The sequence below is a fragment of the Macrobrachium nipponense genome, chromosome 23 (genome assembly GCF_015104395.2).
Source record: "Macrobrachium nipponense isolate FS-2020 chromosome 23, ASM1510439v2, whole genome shotgun sequence".
Classification (NCBI taxonomy): Eukaryota; Metazoa; Arthropoda; class Malacostraca; order Decapoda; family Palaemonidae; genus Macrobrachium; species Macrobrachium nipponense.
The window spans coordinates 72,433,004-72,448,476 of NC_061090.1; the positions used below are offsets into that span (position 1 = coordinate 72,433,004).

General features: G+C 37.8%; 2 protein-coding genes across 2 annotated transcripts; one reads left to right on the forward strand and one right to left on the reverse strand.

The window, feature by feature from the left end:
* The first annotated feature begins 888 nt into the window (after positions 1-888).
* LOC135198207 (uncharacterized) lies at positions 889-1,704 on the forward strand. The gene has a single exon (XM_064225786.1). The coding sequence runs from the start codon at positions 889-891 to the stop codon at positions 1,702-1,704; it is 816 nt and encodes a 271-aa protein (XP_064081856.1).
* A 6,538-nt stretch (positions 1,705-8,242) lies between these two features.
* On the reverse strand, positions 8,243-14,781 carry LOC135197052 (uncharacterized). Its single transcript, XM_064223991.1, has 4 exons — positions 14,644-14,781; positions 11,607-11,744; positions 9,963-10,170; positions 8,243-8,458 (listed from the first exon to the last, which is right to left on the reverse strand). The coding sequence occupies exons 2-4, from the start codon at positions 11,706-11,708 to the stop codon at positions 8,433-8,435; spliced, it is 336 nt and encodes a 111-aa protein (XP_064080061.1). The 5' UTR covers positions 11,709-11,744; positions 14,644-14,781; the 3' UTR covers positions 8,243-8,432.
* Positions 14,782-15,473: the final 692 nt, after the last annotated feature.

Consider the following 15,473-nt stretch of genomic DNA (forward strand, 5'->3'; position numbering starts at 1 on the left):
GGTTATCTTTTGGGAACAAAACAAGCACACAACGTTATCGTAAACGTTGTTATAAGTAAGAAAACAATTTGCAAATACGAATGCTATATGGCCTTCTCCTACTCTCTCACTCCAAAGAGATTTTTTTTTTTAATTGAAAGCCTGAAGTATGTCTGGCAATTGTCCAGCTTGTGGTGCAGCGACATAGCAGCAACCACATTACTGATTATTCTCTGGTACTACAACTGTCTTCTGATGTTTGATTGTGAGTGTTTTATTCCAAAGTATTGACTTTTACTATAATGATGACCAACATCAGGAAAGTGCTGTTGGCCCATAGTCTATTTTTTATTTTTTCAAGGAATGGTAAAAGGTTTATAATATTTTTTAATACGACCGTAGGGCCACAAGGCAGTAATTAGACTATCATGACCTTGACAAAGGTAAGAAGTTTTAGTATACTAAAGCGGGCCATACATTATCCAACTTGGTTGGACAACAATGTTGGCCAACAATTTCTGCTCTAGAGCATACACTGTAAGACCAAGTCTTCCAACATTAGTTATAGATGTCGATCTGTATTGAATAACACGCTCTGTGGCATATTATTGTTGTCTTAGAATTTCAAATAGAATCATTACGGAATGGAAGTAGATGAAGAAATACTTTTATGTGGTACAATAATCAGTTTATGTGCAGCTGAGAACGAAAAAAAAGTACGTAAAAAAAGAAAGCATTGGGCAAAACAATGGTTGCTAAATCGCTCACATAATTCTCATGTGAATTTGTTACGTGAACTAAAAGAAACTGCTCCAGATGATTACAAAAATTTCTTGAGAATGGACAATGAAACCTATCAGGAGCTGTTAAGCCTGGTTACGCCTTTCTTGAAAAAAAAAGGCTACGAAAATGAGGGATGACATGATAACAGTACACCAAAAGCTGTCAACAACTTTACGATTTTTAGCGACCGGTCAATCATATGAGGATTTAAAGTTTTTGACGAGAATTGCTCCCCAAACTATAGGTCAGTTTATTTTACCTACTTGCAATGCTATAATTAGTGAGCTAAACAAGAAGAAAATAATTAAAACTCCAACTACAAAAGATGAATGGAAAGAACTATCTACGTCCTTTGAAAGAAAGTGGAATTTTCCACACTGTATTGGAGCGGTAGACGGTAAACATGTCAACATAAAAAAACCAGCAAATTCAGGTTCATACTATTATAATTATAAAAAAACATTCAGCATTGTCTTGTTTGGCATCGCAAATGCCAACTATGAATTCATATATGCTGAGGCTGGAGCAAATGGAAGAGCATCAGATGGAGGAGTTCAATCTAACAGCAAATTCTTTGAACAACTTGAAAACGATGACATTACATTTCCAGATCCAGAGGATTTACCTGTAGGAAATTATGGGAAAATGCCGTATGTCATGGTAGGAAACGATGCATTTGCCCTCTCTGAAAATCTAATGAAACCCTTCACTGATCAGCAAACAGATGAACAAAGAATCTATTGCTATAGATTATCTCGAGCAAGACGAATTATTGAAAATTGCTTTGGGATTCTAGCTAGCAGGTTTCGGATTTTATTTACTACTATAAATTTAGCACCTGAAAAAGCCGCACGAATCACATTGGCATGCTGCTATCTACACAATTATATCTTGAAAAAGAATAGACAGTTATATTTTCAAGGCGCTGATATAGAAATATAGATACTGCAACTGTACAGGAGGGTTCTTGGAGATCTGATCCGCAACAACTAGTCCCATTACAACCAACTCAGAAAAGAAATTCTACCACATGTGCTAAGCAAGTAAGGAACAAGTTTTGTCAGTATTTCTATACTGATGGTGCAGTCTCATGGCAGTGGAAAATGTTAGGATTACAACAACCTTCTGCAAGGGTAGAACAGCAATAAAACATCAAAAACTGATAAATTTTATTACCATTAAGTAATATACATTATAAAAATGTATTAACTGAATATTACATTCTTAATAAAAATAACAGATTTCCTTTAAACAATGAAAAATGAAAATAAAATATTGTACCTTATGAATGTATATGCATCCTTGAAGTTGTATCTAGGTATACTACAACATTATAAAAATACATAAACTAAATATTACATTGTTCAAAAACGTTTCCTTTAAATAATGCAAACTAAAAATAAACTACTGTACCAAATGAATGTATTTTTATCCTTGAAGTTTAATATAGGTATTCTACAACTACTTTAAAGAATAATTCGGGTCTTGAAGAAGTTCAGTTATAGTATATTGACTCCCTTGGCTTATGTCAGTCGAGACATTTTCATTGGATAATTGATAAATGCATACAGGTTGGGTTGAAAATGTCAATGGGGTTGATGCACGAGTACTTGACCTACTGGACGATAGTGACACAGAATCCAATGTTAACTGGTTTAATTGGCCCATTATAAGAATCTCATCAATAGCTTTTTTGCTTACAACTTTTGTGTCTCGTTCAGCTTTCTGTAGGATACCGCCCAGCTATCCGCATAGATTGCGGCTTCGTCCTTCATGAGTTTCTGCTCTTTTATGAAATCTAAATGTTCGACGGCTTTTTGCAAATAGTGATCTTTAGTTGTATCATGAGTAGTCCGCATTTTTCTCTTGGTACCTGCTGTATTTCCAATTCCCTGGTCATCGCTCTCATCCAAATTACTATCTCCAGGTATCTGGATTTCTTGATCTCCTAAAAAATCATGCAGCAAATCGAAATACCATAAACTTGGTTCGTACATGTCATCACCGCCCGCACCAGACTTTTCAGACTTTTCCTTCTTTTTCAATTCCCTCATATAACAAGTTCTCATATTGTTTATTTTTTTTTAAATCATCTAGAGTGGCATTGCTAACTATTTCCTTAAGGTTATTCAACAGTACTTCCCATGCTTTATTTCGTTTGTTTTTATCTTTATATTCTTCGCTTTTCACTTTCCAAATCGCAGGTAAACTTCTGTATGTATCAATGAAACTTCTCCACTGTTCAGTGTCATTTATATTTGCCATCACGTCTATTTAACAATTTTATAAAACAGCTATTTCCAAAAGAACGTGTCTTTAAAGCAAGGACTACTCGCAGTCAAACTAGGCTTCCAACTGATGTTGGTTGTGAAGTTTTACAACAAGCGCACACACTGTCAAAAGGTTGTACAACATTAGGCCACGCCCCCTTAAAATCAAAGCTGTTTTGATTCTCTCCAACCAAACCAACCAACCAAAATCTTGTTGTACAACCTGCCCATACACTGTCCAACATTTCATACAAGCCAACCAAGTTGTACAACAAGTTGGATAATGTATGGCCAGCTTAACTCAGTATTAGCATTACATGCTACATTTACATTGCCTGCATGTAACAGATAGTATCAATTAAGCAGCATCAGGAGGTCATGTTGCTCTTGTTTTGCTGAGTGTCAGTAGGCAAGTGATCATTAGTCAAGATGTGAATTCAACTTTCAAGAGAGGAAGCAGGCCTATGTATATGTAGAGCACCTTTTCCAGACATGTGAGCAGTAGTATTCCAGTCAATGGCAGACCAAATGATAAAGGTGAAATAGCTGGGATGAAATGAAATTTCATTATTTCTCTCACAAAAGAGGAATAGGGAATCGTCACCTAATCACAGCGTTCCATGCATGACGGTTTTCCAGCCTGCATGCCGAGGCAAATCAGGGGAGCAGTGACATAGTACTACATGAAGACAATGACGGCCGCGGATGGTTTAAAATAGGCTTAATAATAGGGCAAGCTTAAGTGAGAGGCGGCATAGAACGTTCGACATAAAACTTTGTGACTTCGTGAGACAGCGAGAGATTAGCTTCCGCGCATACTGAAAAAATCTGTTTAAGCGCAGACCATAATGTTATACCGCCAATGAAAATTCCTTCTTCTGTTAAGTATTCGATTTTTTCCCCTTAACAATTGATATTGCTGGGGAGTGAGTGAATGATAGTCTTGAACACAGCCAAAGGGGTTTTGCGAAATACACGAAACTTTTTCAACATCATCCGTCCTCCTCCTCCAATGATTGGCAGAAAGGGAGATGACGTCATTCATTCTACGTCACTTTTTCCGGGCTATGATTGGCCAAGCAGCCCCATGTGGGCAAGGGACGGGTCCCAGAAAACACACGTATCCGCATAGAAAACTGTCGTAACCATAGCCTTGGAAAGTCACGTTATGGCTGCCGTAACTGTAGCCACAGCGTAGTACTTATATCATATTCATCGCCAGGGTTATTTATGGCTCAGTCATGCCAGTGCGACCTAACTTCCATCTCAGTTCCTTGTGGGAGGACATCAAAAGAGTTACGGGAATGCTGTAGAGATGTTTGCCAGATCGATGTCTCTTGTGGAGTGAAATTTAAAATAATTCACAAAAAAGATAAAAAAAAAAAATTGGTTATAAAAATTAGAGAGGTAGAGGATTTTGACCACGTTTACTCATTATTCAACATTTTAAATTGCGTTTACTAACCATGCATATAAGATTAACAGCTTTGTTTTTTTTTATTATTTAAGAAAATCATAGATATTTTTACGTTTTACAAAATAAATCGCATGTAATTAATAGCGTATTTTTCCTGTTTAAAAAAAATCAGAGGCGTATTTAATTATACATTTCAGCCATGGTGCAAGATTTGTTTATATTATAAAAACACATGCACAAACACCCACATACAAATTCACTGTTGCGCCTGCGCGTCTGCGTAGATAGATAGATAGATAGATGGTAAGAAGACGAATGAAGAAGCTCTTCTCATATGATGTGGCATTTCCCAAGTCTCTTTGAGCTGCCCCGAACTGCCTCTCTCCAATTTCTTCAGTCTTCGTCAATTCCGTCAACCTTGGAGCAAAAAGATGAAGAGGGAGAAAAAGAAGAAAAAGTAAATAAAGCAATAAACAAAAAAGATTTTATATGAATATACAAAATAATGGTAACGATGCTTTAAATGTTGAACGGTACGTAAACTACTTCTTTAGTTAACAACTCATTAAACAAAGGAAAAAGTCACCAGCATCCCAGCATCATTTCCCGCTAAATTGGTATTTCATGTTCAATGAAATTAGAGGTTTTATGAAGACAAGGTCTTAATGCAACAGGGGAAGGTGAACTTTTCTTTTATGTATTTTGCTGCCCTTCACTTCTGTCAAAAATTAGGAGCTAACGAGAGAGAGCGAGAGAGTTTTAAGTTTACTGTAATGTCTCTGCTTTCAATGTATCGAAATTCAGCTCGTTACAAGTGGCTTGTTTCCTCACTTGCTATGTTATTATTATTATTATTATTTTATTTATTTATTTATTATTTGGAGGGGGGGGGGGGACGGTGTTTCTATTATAGTCCTCCAATTCGACTGGGTGGTATTTATAGTGTGGGGTTCCGGGTTGCATCCTGCCTCCTTAGGAGTCCACCACTTTTCTTACTATGTGAGCTGTTCCTAGGAGCACACTTCTGCATGAGTCCTGGAGATACTTCAGCCTCTAGTTTTTCCAGATTCCTTTACAGGGATCTTGGGATAGTGCCTAGTGTTCCCATGATTATGGGTACAATTTACACTGACATATCCCATATCTTTCTGATCTCTATTTGATAATTATCCCTTTTTTCCCATTTTTTTTCTCTTCAACTCTAGTGTCCCATGGTATTGCAACATCAGTGAGTACTAATTCTTCTTGATTTTGTCAATCAACGTCACGTCTGGTCTTTTTGCACGTATCTGTTCTGATACCATAGTCCCAGAGCATCTTTGCCTGATCGTTTTCTATCACCCCTTCAGGTTGGTGCTCGTACCACTTATTACGGCACGGTACCGGGTGTTTCTTGCACAGGCTCCAGTGGAGGGCTTTTGCCCCTGAATCATGCCCTTTTTCAAGGTCTAGAGAATAGTCTCGTTTTTCATATTGCACTTCCTGCATATGGCTAAAATGTAATTTCTACCTACCGTTCTTTGGATATATCTGGTTCTCAGGGACTGATCTTGCGCCGTTGTTAGCATTCCTTCTGTCTCCTCTTTCAGTTCTCCCTTCCGTAGCCATTGCCATGTTTCAATGCTGGCCAGTTCTTTGGTCTGCCTCATGTACTGTCCATGTGAAACGAGTATTATTAGTATCATGCGTTTGGTATTTGCATTATTTGAGTTGATAAAATGTTTATTCAGTAGTGTGTCAGTCGTACAGACGTGATGAGCAGTGACTTTCTTTGATACGATAGATATCATCATTTTGACTCCCATGGAAACAAGCGGGGACATTAAAATGTTGACGCATCACTTGGGGTGGCGCGATTTGGGAAGGTTGCAGCCTAAGCAAAGACAGGCCACGGTTTGTGTCCTGTGCATGAGCGGAAGAGGATCTGGTTTTGGGTAGATTCTTATGGGTGTGATGATGAGCTGTATATGACGTCACGCCTCTGTTTTAGTGCAATGACTTGTGACGAATCAGTGGCGTCATATCAATGAGAAGGTAAGATAACCAAATTGGAGAAGCGGCCTTGTTTTGGGAATGGCCGTATATAGCCTGTGTGATTTTGTTTAAATGTTAATACTCACAGCTGAAATGGGTAAGCGTACTCTTAAGCCAGAGTGTGGCTTAGTATTTTTGTATTTTAAACCTTTGTTTCAGAGATGTCTTTTTCCATATGACTTTTTGATTTATGTCCTTTTGGTTTGTTTGCAATCTATTTATGTGAGGTTTCTTTGCTTTTTTTCTCTGGTAGGTCTGGCAACTTCAGTGGGAACTTATCTGATAATTCCATGGTAAAGGTGTGGGGAGACTATGACCTTCTTGATTATCTATCTTATGACTGATGTCTAATTATTGTAGAGAAAAGGGTGGACGGGTTTGGTCCGATCCCCAGGGTTATTTGGGTATTCTGTTTGAATAATAGTGGTGCATTATTTGGATTTTCAATATTAACTTATTCAGTTAACTATTTTGTTCTTTGAGAATTTGATTTATTTAGTTAAAACTTTTATTCTTAAATAAATAAATGTATTTTTGTAACTCACGAGTCCGATTTAGCTACCTGAGATGATTGTGATATGCGAGTTACACAGAGGTCGGTTGGTTGGTAAAGAGAGAGAGAGAGAGAGAGAGAGAGAGAGAGGAGGGAATTTGGTCAAGAAAGAGAGAGAAAGAGTCGCTCAGTGCCTCGCTCTGGCTCACGTTACCAAAAATATGGTCCTGAAAGGAATAACTCAATGTCCCTTTAGGACTTTTAATACGTGCATTGGTTTGTTGTGTAATTCTTCCTTCTGTTTGTCATTCTCCTGTCTCCGTATATCTCTGGATCTTCGTCTACTCTTATCAGTCGTTCTTCCCATGCAATCCTTTTGTGTTATGTATAGTCTGTCCGTAAATGCTCTAGCGTGTAGTACTTTACGTATTATCATGTGTTTCCTAGTTTTCTGGTCTATGCTGCGGAGTTCAGCTTTCCTCCACTACACTTCCGGCGCCTTAGGGGTCTTCATATATTCTTTCCTGATCGTGTCCTTCATCCCTTGGTGTTTTATGTCCTCTCCTTCTATGATTCCCAGGTATTTGTATCTGTCCCATCAATGTTTTGATGCCATCCCCATCCTGTAGCTCTATCCCTTCAGTCCTTGTTACTTTGCCTTTATTATTATTATTATTATTATTATTATTATTATTATTATTATTATTATTATTATTATTATTATTATTATTATTATTATTATTATTATTATTATTATTATTATTATTATTATTATTTATTGCGTTTTTTAAGTTTTGTATTTCATAAGTTTCGTTTCTTGATATTTATATTTATTTCTGCAATAGACTCATTTATGCAATCCTTCGCTTTTTTATGACTCATCTTACTGAACTAGAAGATAATATCATTCTCTGCTTCAAGCACAAACACTCAGGCAACGAAAAACATTTAAAGAACCGAGTTATTTTCCCTCCCTGGAGACGGTGCAGTTGACATTGCCAACCTACTCGATTCTCAAAGAATGTCACACAAGGACAGACTACTTTGCATCAAGAACTGTTTCAATCAGGAATGACAGTCCTTGAGTCTGGATTGGACACAAAGAAAATGGTCCAAATCTCCCTGTCACTTCAATAATCGAGAATACTTCATATTCGCATGTACGTAGCTACTCCAAATTATGTAAAAACTAGTATAATTAAAAGTGTCAAGCGATGCCTTGTGAATCAGTTACTTCAATAATAGGGATGGAATCACAAAGAGCTATTTTGCATGCTAAATTTATTTGCAGAATAATCATAAAACATATTTAAGAAATAACAAAAGTTTTCAATTTAAGATTCTTCAATTTATAATTAGGATGAAAAGAATGTTTTCAGTCAAATTAGTAATCATAATAAATGGTTCTCAGTCTAGCAGTGGACAACCCCAGTTGTCACTCATCTGGTTGCAAGGGTTAGCCACTTTCGTTTGAATCCTCTCCTGAAAAGAAAAGATGATCAAAGGCTTCAAAAATATGAAGGCAAAGAACGAGAAAAATTGCGGTAGTATTCTTAAAAATAGACATCATTCATCATTACTGCATGATTCTTTAATTAAACTTTTAGAGGGATTTCTATATGATGATAATCCTTACCAATGGAATCTAATCAAAATCAGCTAAAAAGAGAAAAAAGGAGATTATGAAAATAATGGCAATAACAACAATACCAGTGAAATACGTCCTAAGCACATGGTAATGACCCAAGAGGGAATCTTGAATGAATAGCCATGAGAAGAAAAGGTCCCATGACCAGCAGCTGATTAAAGCAGTGTTCCTCATTTCAAGGCCTAATGGAAAGGGCAGAATGAAAGGGGCGGTACAAGGAGTTAAACCTGGAGTAAGTGGGGAAGGAAGGATAGAAGACTAAGGGTGAGAAAAATCGGAAGCAGTAAGAAATGTCGTGGGAGTTAAGAGAACAAAAGTTCCCCAAACCAAGCAGTTCAAGTATTGTTTATTTCCACCCAGTAAAAGTGTGAGGAGGTGGTTTGTTGAGTTGAGAACATCCCTTTCTGAGAAGACGGTGATCCTCTCATGAGTCTCAAGAGAATGGATGCTGCCAATAAGATTCCCTTTAGGAAACTGAAAGTAAGCCCACTCCACAACAAAGGAGGCCAAGATTAAGGGAAAGGATGACACAAGATAGAACGTAGGTCCTAGACGAGAGGTGACAAGGACACTAGGACCTTCAGAAGAAGTGGCAAAGGAAAGTTTTTCCTGAAGAAGAAGTGACAATGAAAAATAAAGACCAATGATCAGATAAGCTACATTTTATGATATCCTGTAAAGAAGAGGAACTAAAGGATAAAGCTTTAATGACTGGATTGAAAACTAAAGATCTAGTTTTATTCAAGGTTGTCTTGTTGACCCTGAAATTTACTCAAACAAATAGACTGAAGAAGGAAAGAAATGAGAAGGAAGGGTTAAATCACCGGGGGAATGTATGAATAGAAGTAGATTGGGAAATTCATTCTTAAGGAGGAGTGAAAGAGCATTTGAAAGAACGTACCAACCCTCACGATCACCACTAACAGCGATTAGGGAGGAGATGTTACATTTTCAACATGAATGAAAATATTAAACTGCTAAATGGATAGCAACAGAACAATAGAGAATCTCTTATTATTCAGAAGATGAAGAAGAACCTTATTCATATGGAACAAGCCCACCACGGGGTCCATTGATTTGAAATTCAAGTTTTTATGAATTTGGCATTTATTAGGAGGAAGTAGGAGGAATTAAAGATAAATATAGAAAGAAGGTATCCTATTTATTTATTAACAAACAAAAAATAAATTAATAAATAGATAAATAGATGAAATCCTAAGCAGTCACGCAGATGAACAGGGTCAGAGTGTTTGGCGCTGAGGATAAACAATCTCTTTTCAATAAATCATAGAGGTGCTCCTCATGACAAAAAATTCAAGAAATGGAAATCTTTCTTACCGTTACCGACCATGCCCGTGGCCGTGCCCATGCCCGTGTCCGTGGCCTTGTCCATGCCCGTGTCCGTGCCCGTGCCCGTGAGGATCCACACAACAGCGACAGTTCCCATTACCACAGAATTTGAAGGCCTTCCCAGGGCACACGTGGGGACCGTCCTTTCGGAAGCAGTAGCCTCCGGCAGCTGTGCACTTGTTCGTCTCGTCGCAACCTTTGATCGTCGACGAAAAACAATATATGTTATTATTATTATTATTATTGTTATTATTATTATTCAGAAGATGATGATGAACTCTATTCATATGGAACAAGAAGCCAGACAAAGGGGCCCTACTTGAAATTCAAGCTTCCATAGAATATGGTCACCATCAGGAAGTAAAGGGAAATGTAGAAAGAAGAGATCTTGCTTATCAAACGGAAAAATACATTAATAAAGGAATGAATAGATCACAATGTATTCAAATTCAAGGAAAACTGCACGACTTCCTCAGAAGGAAGACTGTTCCGCTGTCCTTTGGCGAGGAAGAGAGGACTTCTGTCACTATTATGTGAATAATGAACTTCTTCGTGTTTTACATTACAGAATAAAGAGTAAATCTTACAGTACAAATTACTGATGATCAATCAGGTCATAACTTGATCTGAAACAAGCAGGAGCACCCAATTATATATATAATAGTATATATAATATATTAATAATATAAAAATATATATATTATATATATCTATATATATAGATATATATATATATATAATATATTATGACGAACTGTTATTCTCCCTCATTGTATATATTGTATATTTTTTAATTGAAAAATTTTGTCCTTTTATTCTTCGAGTATTTCCGTCTTTTGCCTCAGGAGCAACATCTCTTGATGGCTCAACCTACTACTTCTTCCACTCAGTGCTACTTCCTTCCTTCCTTGCTTCCTTCCTTCTTTCATCCTTCCTTGCTTCCTTCCTTCCTTTCCATTTCCAACTTCTCTTTGGACCTGCGCTATTTTTGTGAAGCAGGAGCACTATACTTCCAACTACGTTTGTAAAACATTTGTGATATTATCTTACTTTCTATTGAATACCATAATAATATTGTGAAATTTTTATTTGAATAAGGTCGTATTGGTGTGGTGATATTTAATTTAAGTGAGGTTGACTTAGTGTTGTATTATTGTTATAAATACGTTAACAGTGTTTCCTTTATCACCATATAAGTCAAGGTTCTGTGAAAAAATACAAAGTTAAGGTCTATAAAATCTCTTAATAACTGAACTATTCCAAAAGTTTTTTTTTTTTTTTTTTTTTATTTTTTTGCCCTCTCGGGGAAAACCACGGGATAGATATAACCTGGAGAAACATCAGTTTATAACATCCAGAATAAAGTCAATATAAATTTCCTTCGTATAGCTGACAATATATGTGTATAAATGAAGGGGATACTAGTGTCATGAGCAATCTGGTACCCTTCTCTAGCCCTGGCCAGAAGAAAACAGGAACAGGAATGGAAGGAAGGAGTTAAATGTTTTAAGTCAGGGAAAGCAGATGCAGAAAGTTAATTCTAAAGTCTAGCAGTAGAAGGGAGTCAATAGAAAAAATTCCACAATAGATTTTGAGGCCTAATCTTACCATTGAAGAGGATGATTCACTCACCTCCCATACAACAGGAGCAGCTGTCTCCAAAGCAGCCATTGGGGTCGAGAACACCTGTGCAGTTGCCCGATTCAGAAGGAGAAATGCACGACCCGCCAGCATCTCCGCAGGCAGGTAGTGTGACACAAGTAGAAGTATCTGAAAACAGAAGAAAATGAATCATCATCATCATCATCATCTTCATCACCATCATCATCATCATCATAATGAAATAATAATAATAATAGAAAACCACAGCAATGATGGAAGGAAATGAAAGATCAAACGACAACGACGTAGATGGATCCTCTAGCAACAGAGGAGCTTTGACCGGCAGCCATGTATACAGCCCAATCGACGGGGAGGGCGATCAGGTACTTAGAGGTCGTCATCCAGCAACTGACCACAAAAACGACAGTAACCAGCAACCAGAGACTGGAGTTGCAGAGGCAAACCAGAAAAAGAAATGGACCAGTGAAGAGAATAAGGAAATATGGAGATGCTACATCAGAAACAACCCGACAGAATGAGATTACAGAAGAAGGTTGGCAGACCAAGTAATGAACATAAAGAAAAATAACTGGCCATCCTCAACTGAAAGAGATGAACTGGAAATAGAAATAACACCCAGCAACGAAGGACAAGAATAGGAACTAAGAGACGATACCACAGAAGATGACAGAAATGATGAGCTACCAAACGACGTCACACGAAGAAACGCGGAAGAAGTAACGGAGAGGATGGAATGGCTGCAAAAGATCAGACAATGGATGAAGGCAGATACAGAGAGAACAGAGATCCCCATCATGAAAGCCTACAATACTAAGAAACTAAGGGAGAAAACAAGTGAAGTCAATGAAATAATGAGACTAATACACACCACCAGTATCACAGAAACAAATAACCTGGCAAATGCAGGAGCAACATTAGTAGTATTACTAATGGGGATATGAATGCTAACACCACCATCACAACCAACCCAACTCAAACCAAAACAGTAACCGCCTTGGAAAAAACACCTGAACAAACAATTAATGGAGATGAGATCTGACTTGCATAAACTGAAAGAGATGGCAGAAAAGAGGCTAAGAAGCAAGAAAACAAGGGAGGAACTGAAAGAGAAATACTGGAGAAGGGACTAAATAACACAAAACACATAAGATCCAATGGTACATGAACAAACTCCTAGGAACCAACCAGAAAAGACTATACAGCCAACTAAGAGGGGAAGACAACCACCACGAAATTCCTGAAGCTGTACCGAATAAGAGAGACTGGGAAAACATATCGAGCAATTCGGTATTACACAGCAAACATGCAACATGGCTCCAGTAATTCAAGGCAGAAGAAATGGGGACAGTAAAAAGAGATCCACTGAGAAAACAACAGACACAATCAAACACCAACTAAAGAAAATGCCAAACTGGAAAGCACCAGGTCCCAATGAAGTCCATAGATACTGGCTGAAAAACTTCAAGGTCCTACACCCACGAATAGCAGAACAACTCCAGCATTGTATCACAAACCACCATGTACAAAATCCTTAGTACAAAAAGACAAAAACAAGGGAAATATAGCAAGTAACTATAAGCCTACCATTAATGTGGAAGTTGCTAACAGGTATCATCAGTGAAAGGCTATACAACTACTTAGAGGATACAAACACCATCCCCCGCCAACAGAAAGGGTGTAGAGGAAGTGTAGGGGCACAAAAGACCAGCTGCTGATAGATAAAATGGTACTGAAGAATAGTAAGAAAAGGGAAACTAACTTAAGCATAGCATGGATTGACTTCAAGAAAGCCTTCGACATGATACCTTACACTTGGCTAATAGAATGCTTGAAAATATTTGGGGCAGAGAAAAACACCATCAACTTCCTCAAAAATACAATGTGCAACTAGAATACAGTACTTACAATCTCAGAAATAAGACTAGCAGAGGTTAACATCAGGAGAGGGATCTTTCAAGGCAACTCACTATCCTCACTACTCTTCGTAGTAGTCATGATTCCCATGACGAGAGTACTGCAGAAGATGGATGCTGGGTACCATCTCCAGAAAGGAGGCAACAGAATTAACGATCTGATGTTCATGGCCGACATCAAGATGTATGGTAAAAGCATCGAGGAATTAGATACTATAATCTAGACTAAGAATTGTATCTGGGGCATCAGGATGGAGTTTGGAACAGAAAAATGTGACTTGGTCAATATACAAAAAGGCAATGTAACAAGGACTGAAGGGATAAAGCTACCAGATGGGGATAGCATCAAACACATAGATGAGACAGGATACAAATACCTAGGAATAATAGAAGGAGAGTATATAAAACACCAAGAGATGGAGGACACGATCAGGAAAGAATATATGCAGAGACTTAAGGCGATATTCAAGTCAAAACACATAGGCAGTACCAGTAATCAGATACAGCGCAGAAGTAGTGCAGTGGACGAATGCTGAACTCTGCGGCATAGACCAGAAAACTAGGAAACACTTGACAATACATAAAGCACTACACCCAAGAGGAAATACAGACAGATTATGCATAACATGAAAGGAAGGAGGGAGAGGGCTACTAAGCATTGAGGACTGCGTCAACATTGACGGCAGAGCACAGGGGCAATATATGAAAACCAGTGAAGACCAGTGGCTAAGGAGTACATGGGAAGAAGGACTGATAAAAGTAGATGAAGTCCCAGAAATATACAAAGACTAGAGAATAACAAACAGAACAGAAGGATGGCACAACAAACCAATGCACGGACAGTACACGAGGCAGACTAAAGAACTGGTCAGCTATGAAAAATGGTAATGGTCACAGAGGGGAGAACTCAAGAAAGAAACAGAAGGAATATGCTGGAGTAGCTCTAGGATTCATGCAGAGGAGTGTGTACTAGAAACAGTGCTCATAGTGAAATAGTTATGGAATCATAAGGAAGCAGGATGCAACCCAGAACCCCATACTATAAAAACCATACAGTCGAATAGGATGAATGTGATAGACCTCCCCCAAAAATATAATAATAATAATAATAATAATAATAAAAATCTACTTACTTAGGCAGCATGTGCAGCCTTTTCCACACAAGGTGTCGTTAGTAGCATCGCACGAGCCAGAGCTTTCCAGCACAACACAAGAGAATCCCAGAGCTTCACAGCCCGAGTCAGTGCAAGCTGTGTTTGAATAGAAGAAGCAGAGATCCCGTTAACTGTGGGTGTCTATCATGCTGAGATCGGAGAAAGACTTGAACGACGCAGAGCTACGCCGATCTTAGCTCTCACATTTTCATTGAGTGACTTGAAACGGAAGATAGAGGTGAGTCTAGTGAATACCAGGACTGACTAAGTCGGTGTACCTCACGTGGTGCGCTGTAGGCATTACTGAAAGGTCTTTGCAGTGTCCCTTCCTTCGGCCCCTACCTACAACCTCTTTCATTCCTTTTTACTGTACCTCCGTTCAAATTCTTTCTCGCATCTCACTTTCCCTAACCTTTTCCTAACAATTGTTTCATATTGCAACAGGCAGGTTTTCCTCTTGCTACACCTTCCACAAATTTATTTTCAATGGGGAATATTTTAAGTAAACTTTTGGTATGGTAATGGGAAATCCATCTTCGCCTGTTCTTTCAAATTTATATATGAAATATTCTTAACGCCTGTACATCCCTTAGATTTCCAATTTCCTGTGACATGGTACTGTTAGTTGATGATATTCTAGCCATCATACCCAAAGATTTCGATATAAATAAAATTTTGGCTCACCTAAATGATCAAGTTCCTTCTATTAAATTTACACTTTAGATAGAGAAAGATGATTGTTTAAAGTTTTTGGACATATATATAAAAAGGGAATCTTTTAATTGGAAATTTAGTATTTATAGCAAAAA

Coding starts and splice junctions, on each gene's coding strand:
- LOC135197052 (XM_064223991.1), bottom strand. CDS start 11,708: ATGCTGGCGGGTCGTGCATTTCTCCTTCTGAATCGGGCAACTGCACAG. Junction 10,171..11,606: donor CTGCTCCTGTTGTATGGGAG/GTGAGTGAATCA, acceptor CGACGATCAAAG/GTTGCGACGAGACGAACAAG. Junction 8,459..9,962: donor CACGGGCATGGTCGGTAACG/GTAAGAAAGATT, acceptor TTTTCTTTTCAG/GAGAGGATTCAAACGAAAGT.
- LOC135198207 (XM_064225786.1), top strand. CDS start 889: ATGAGGGATGACATGATAACAGTACACCAAAAGCTGTCAACAACTTTA.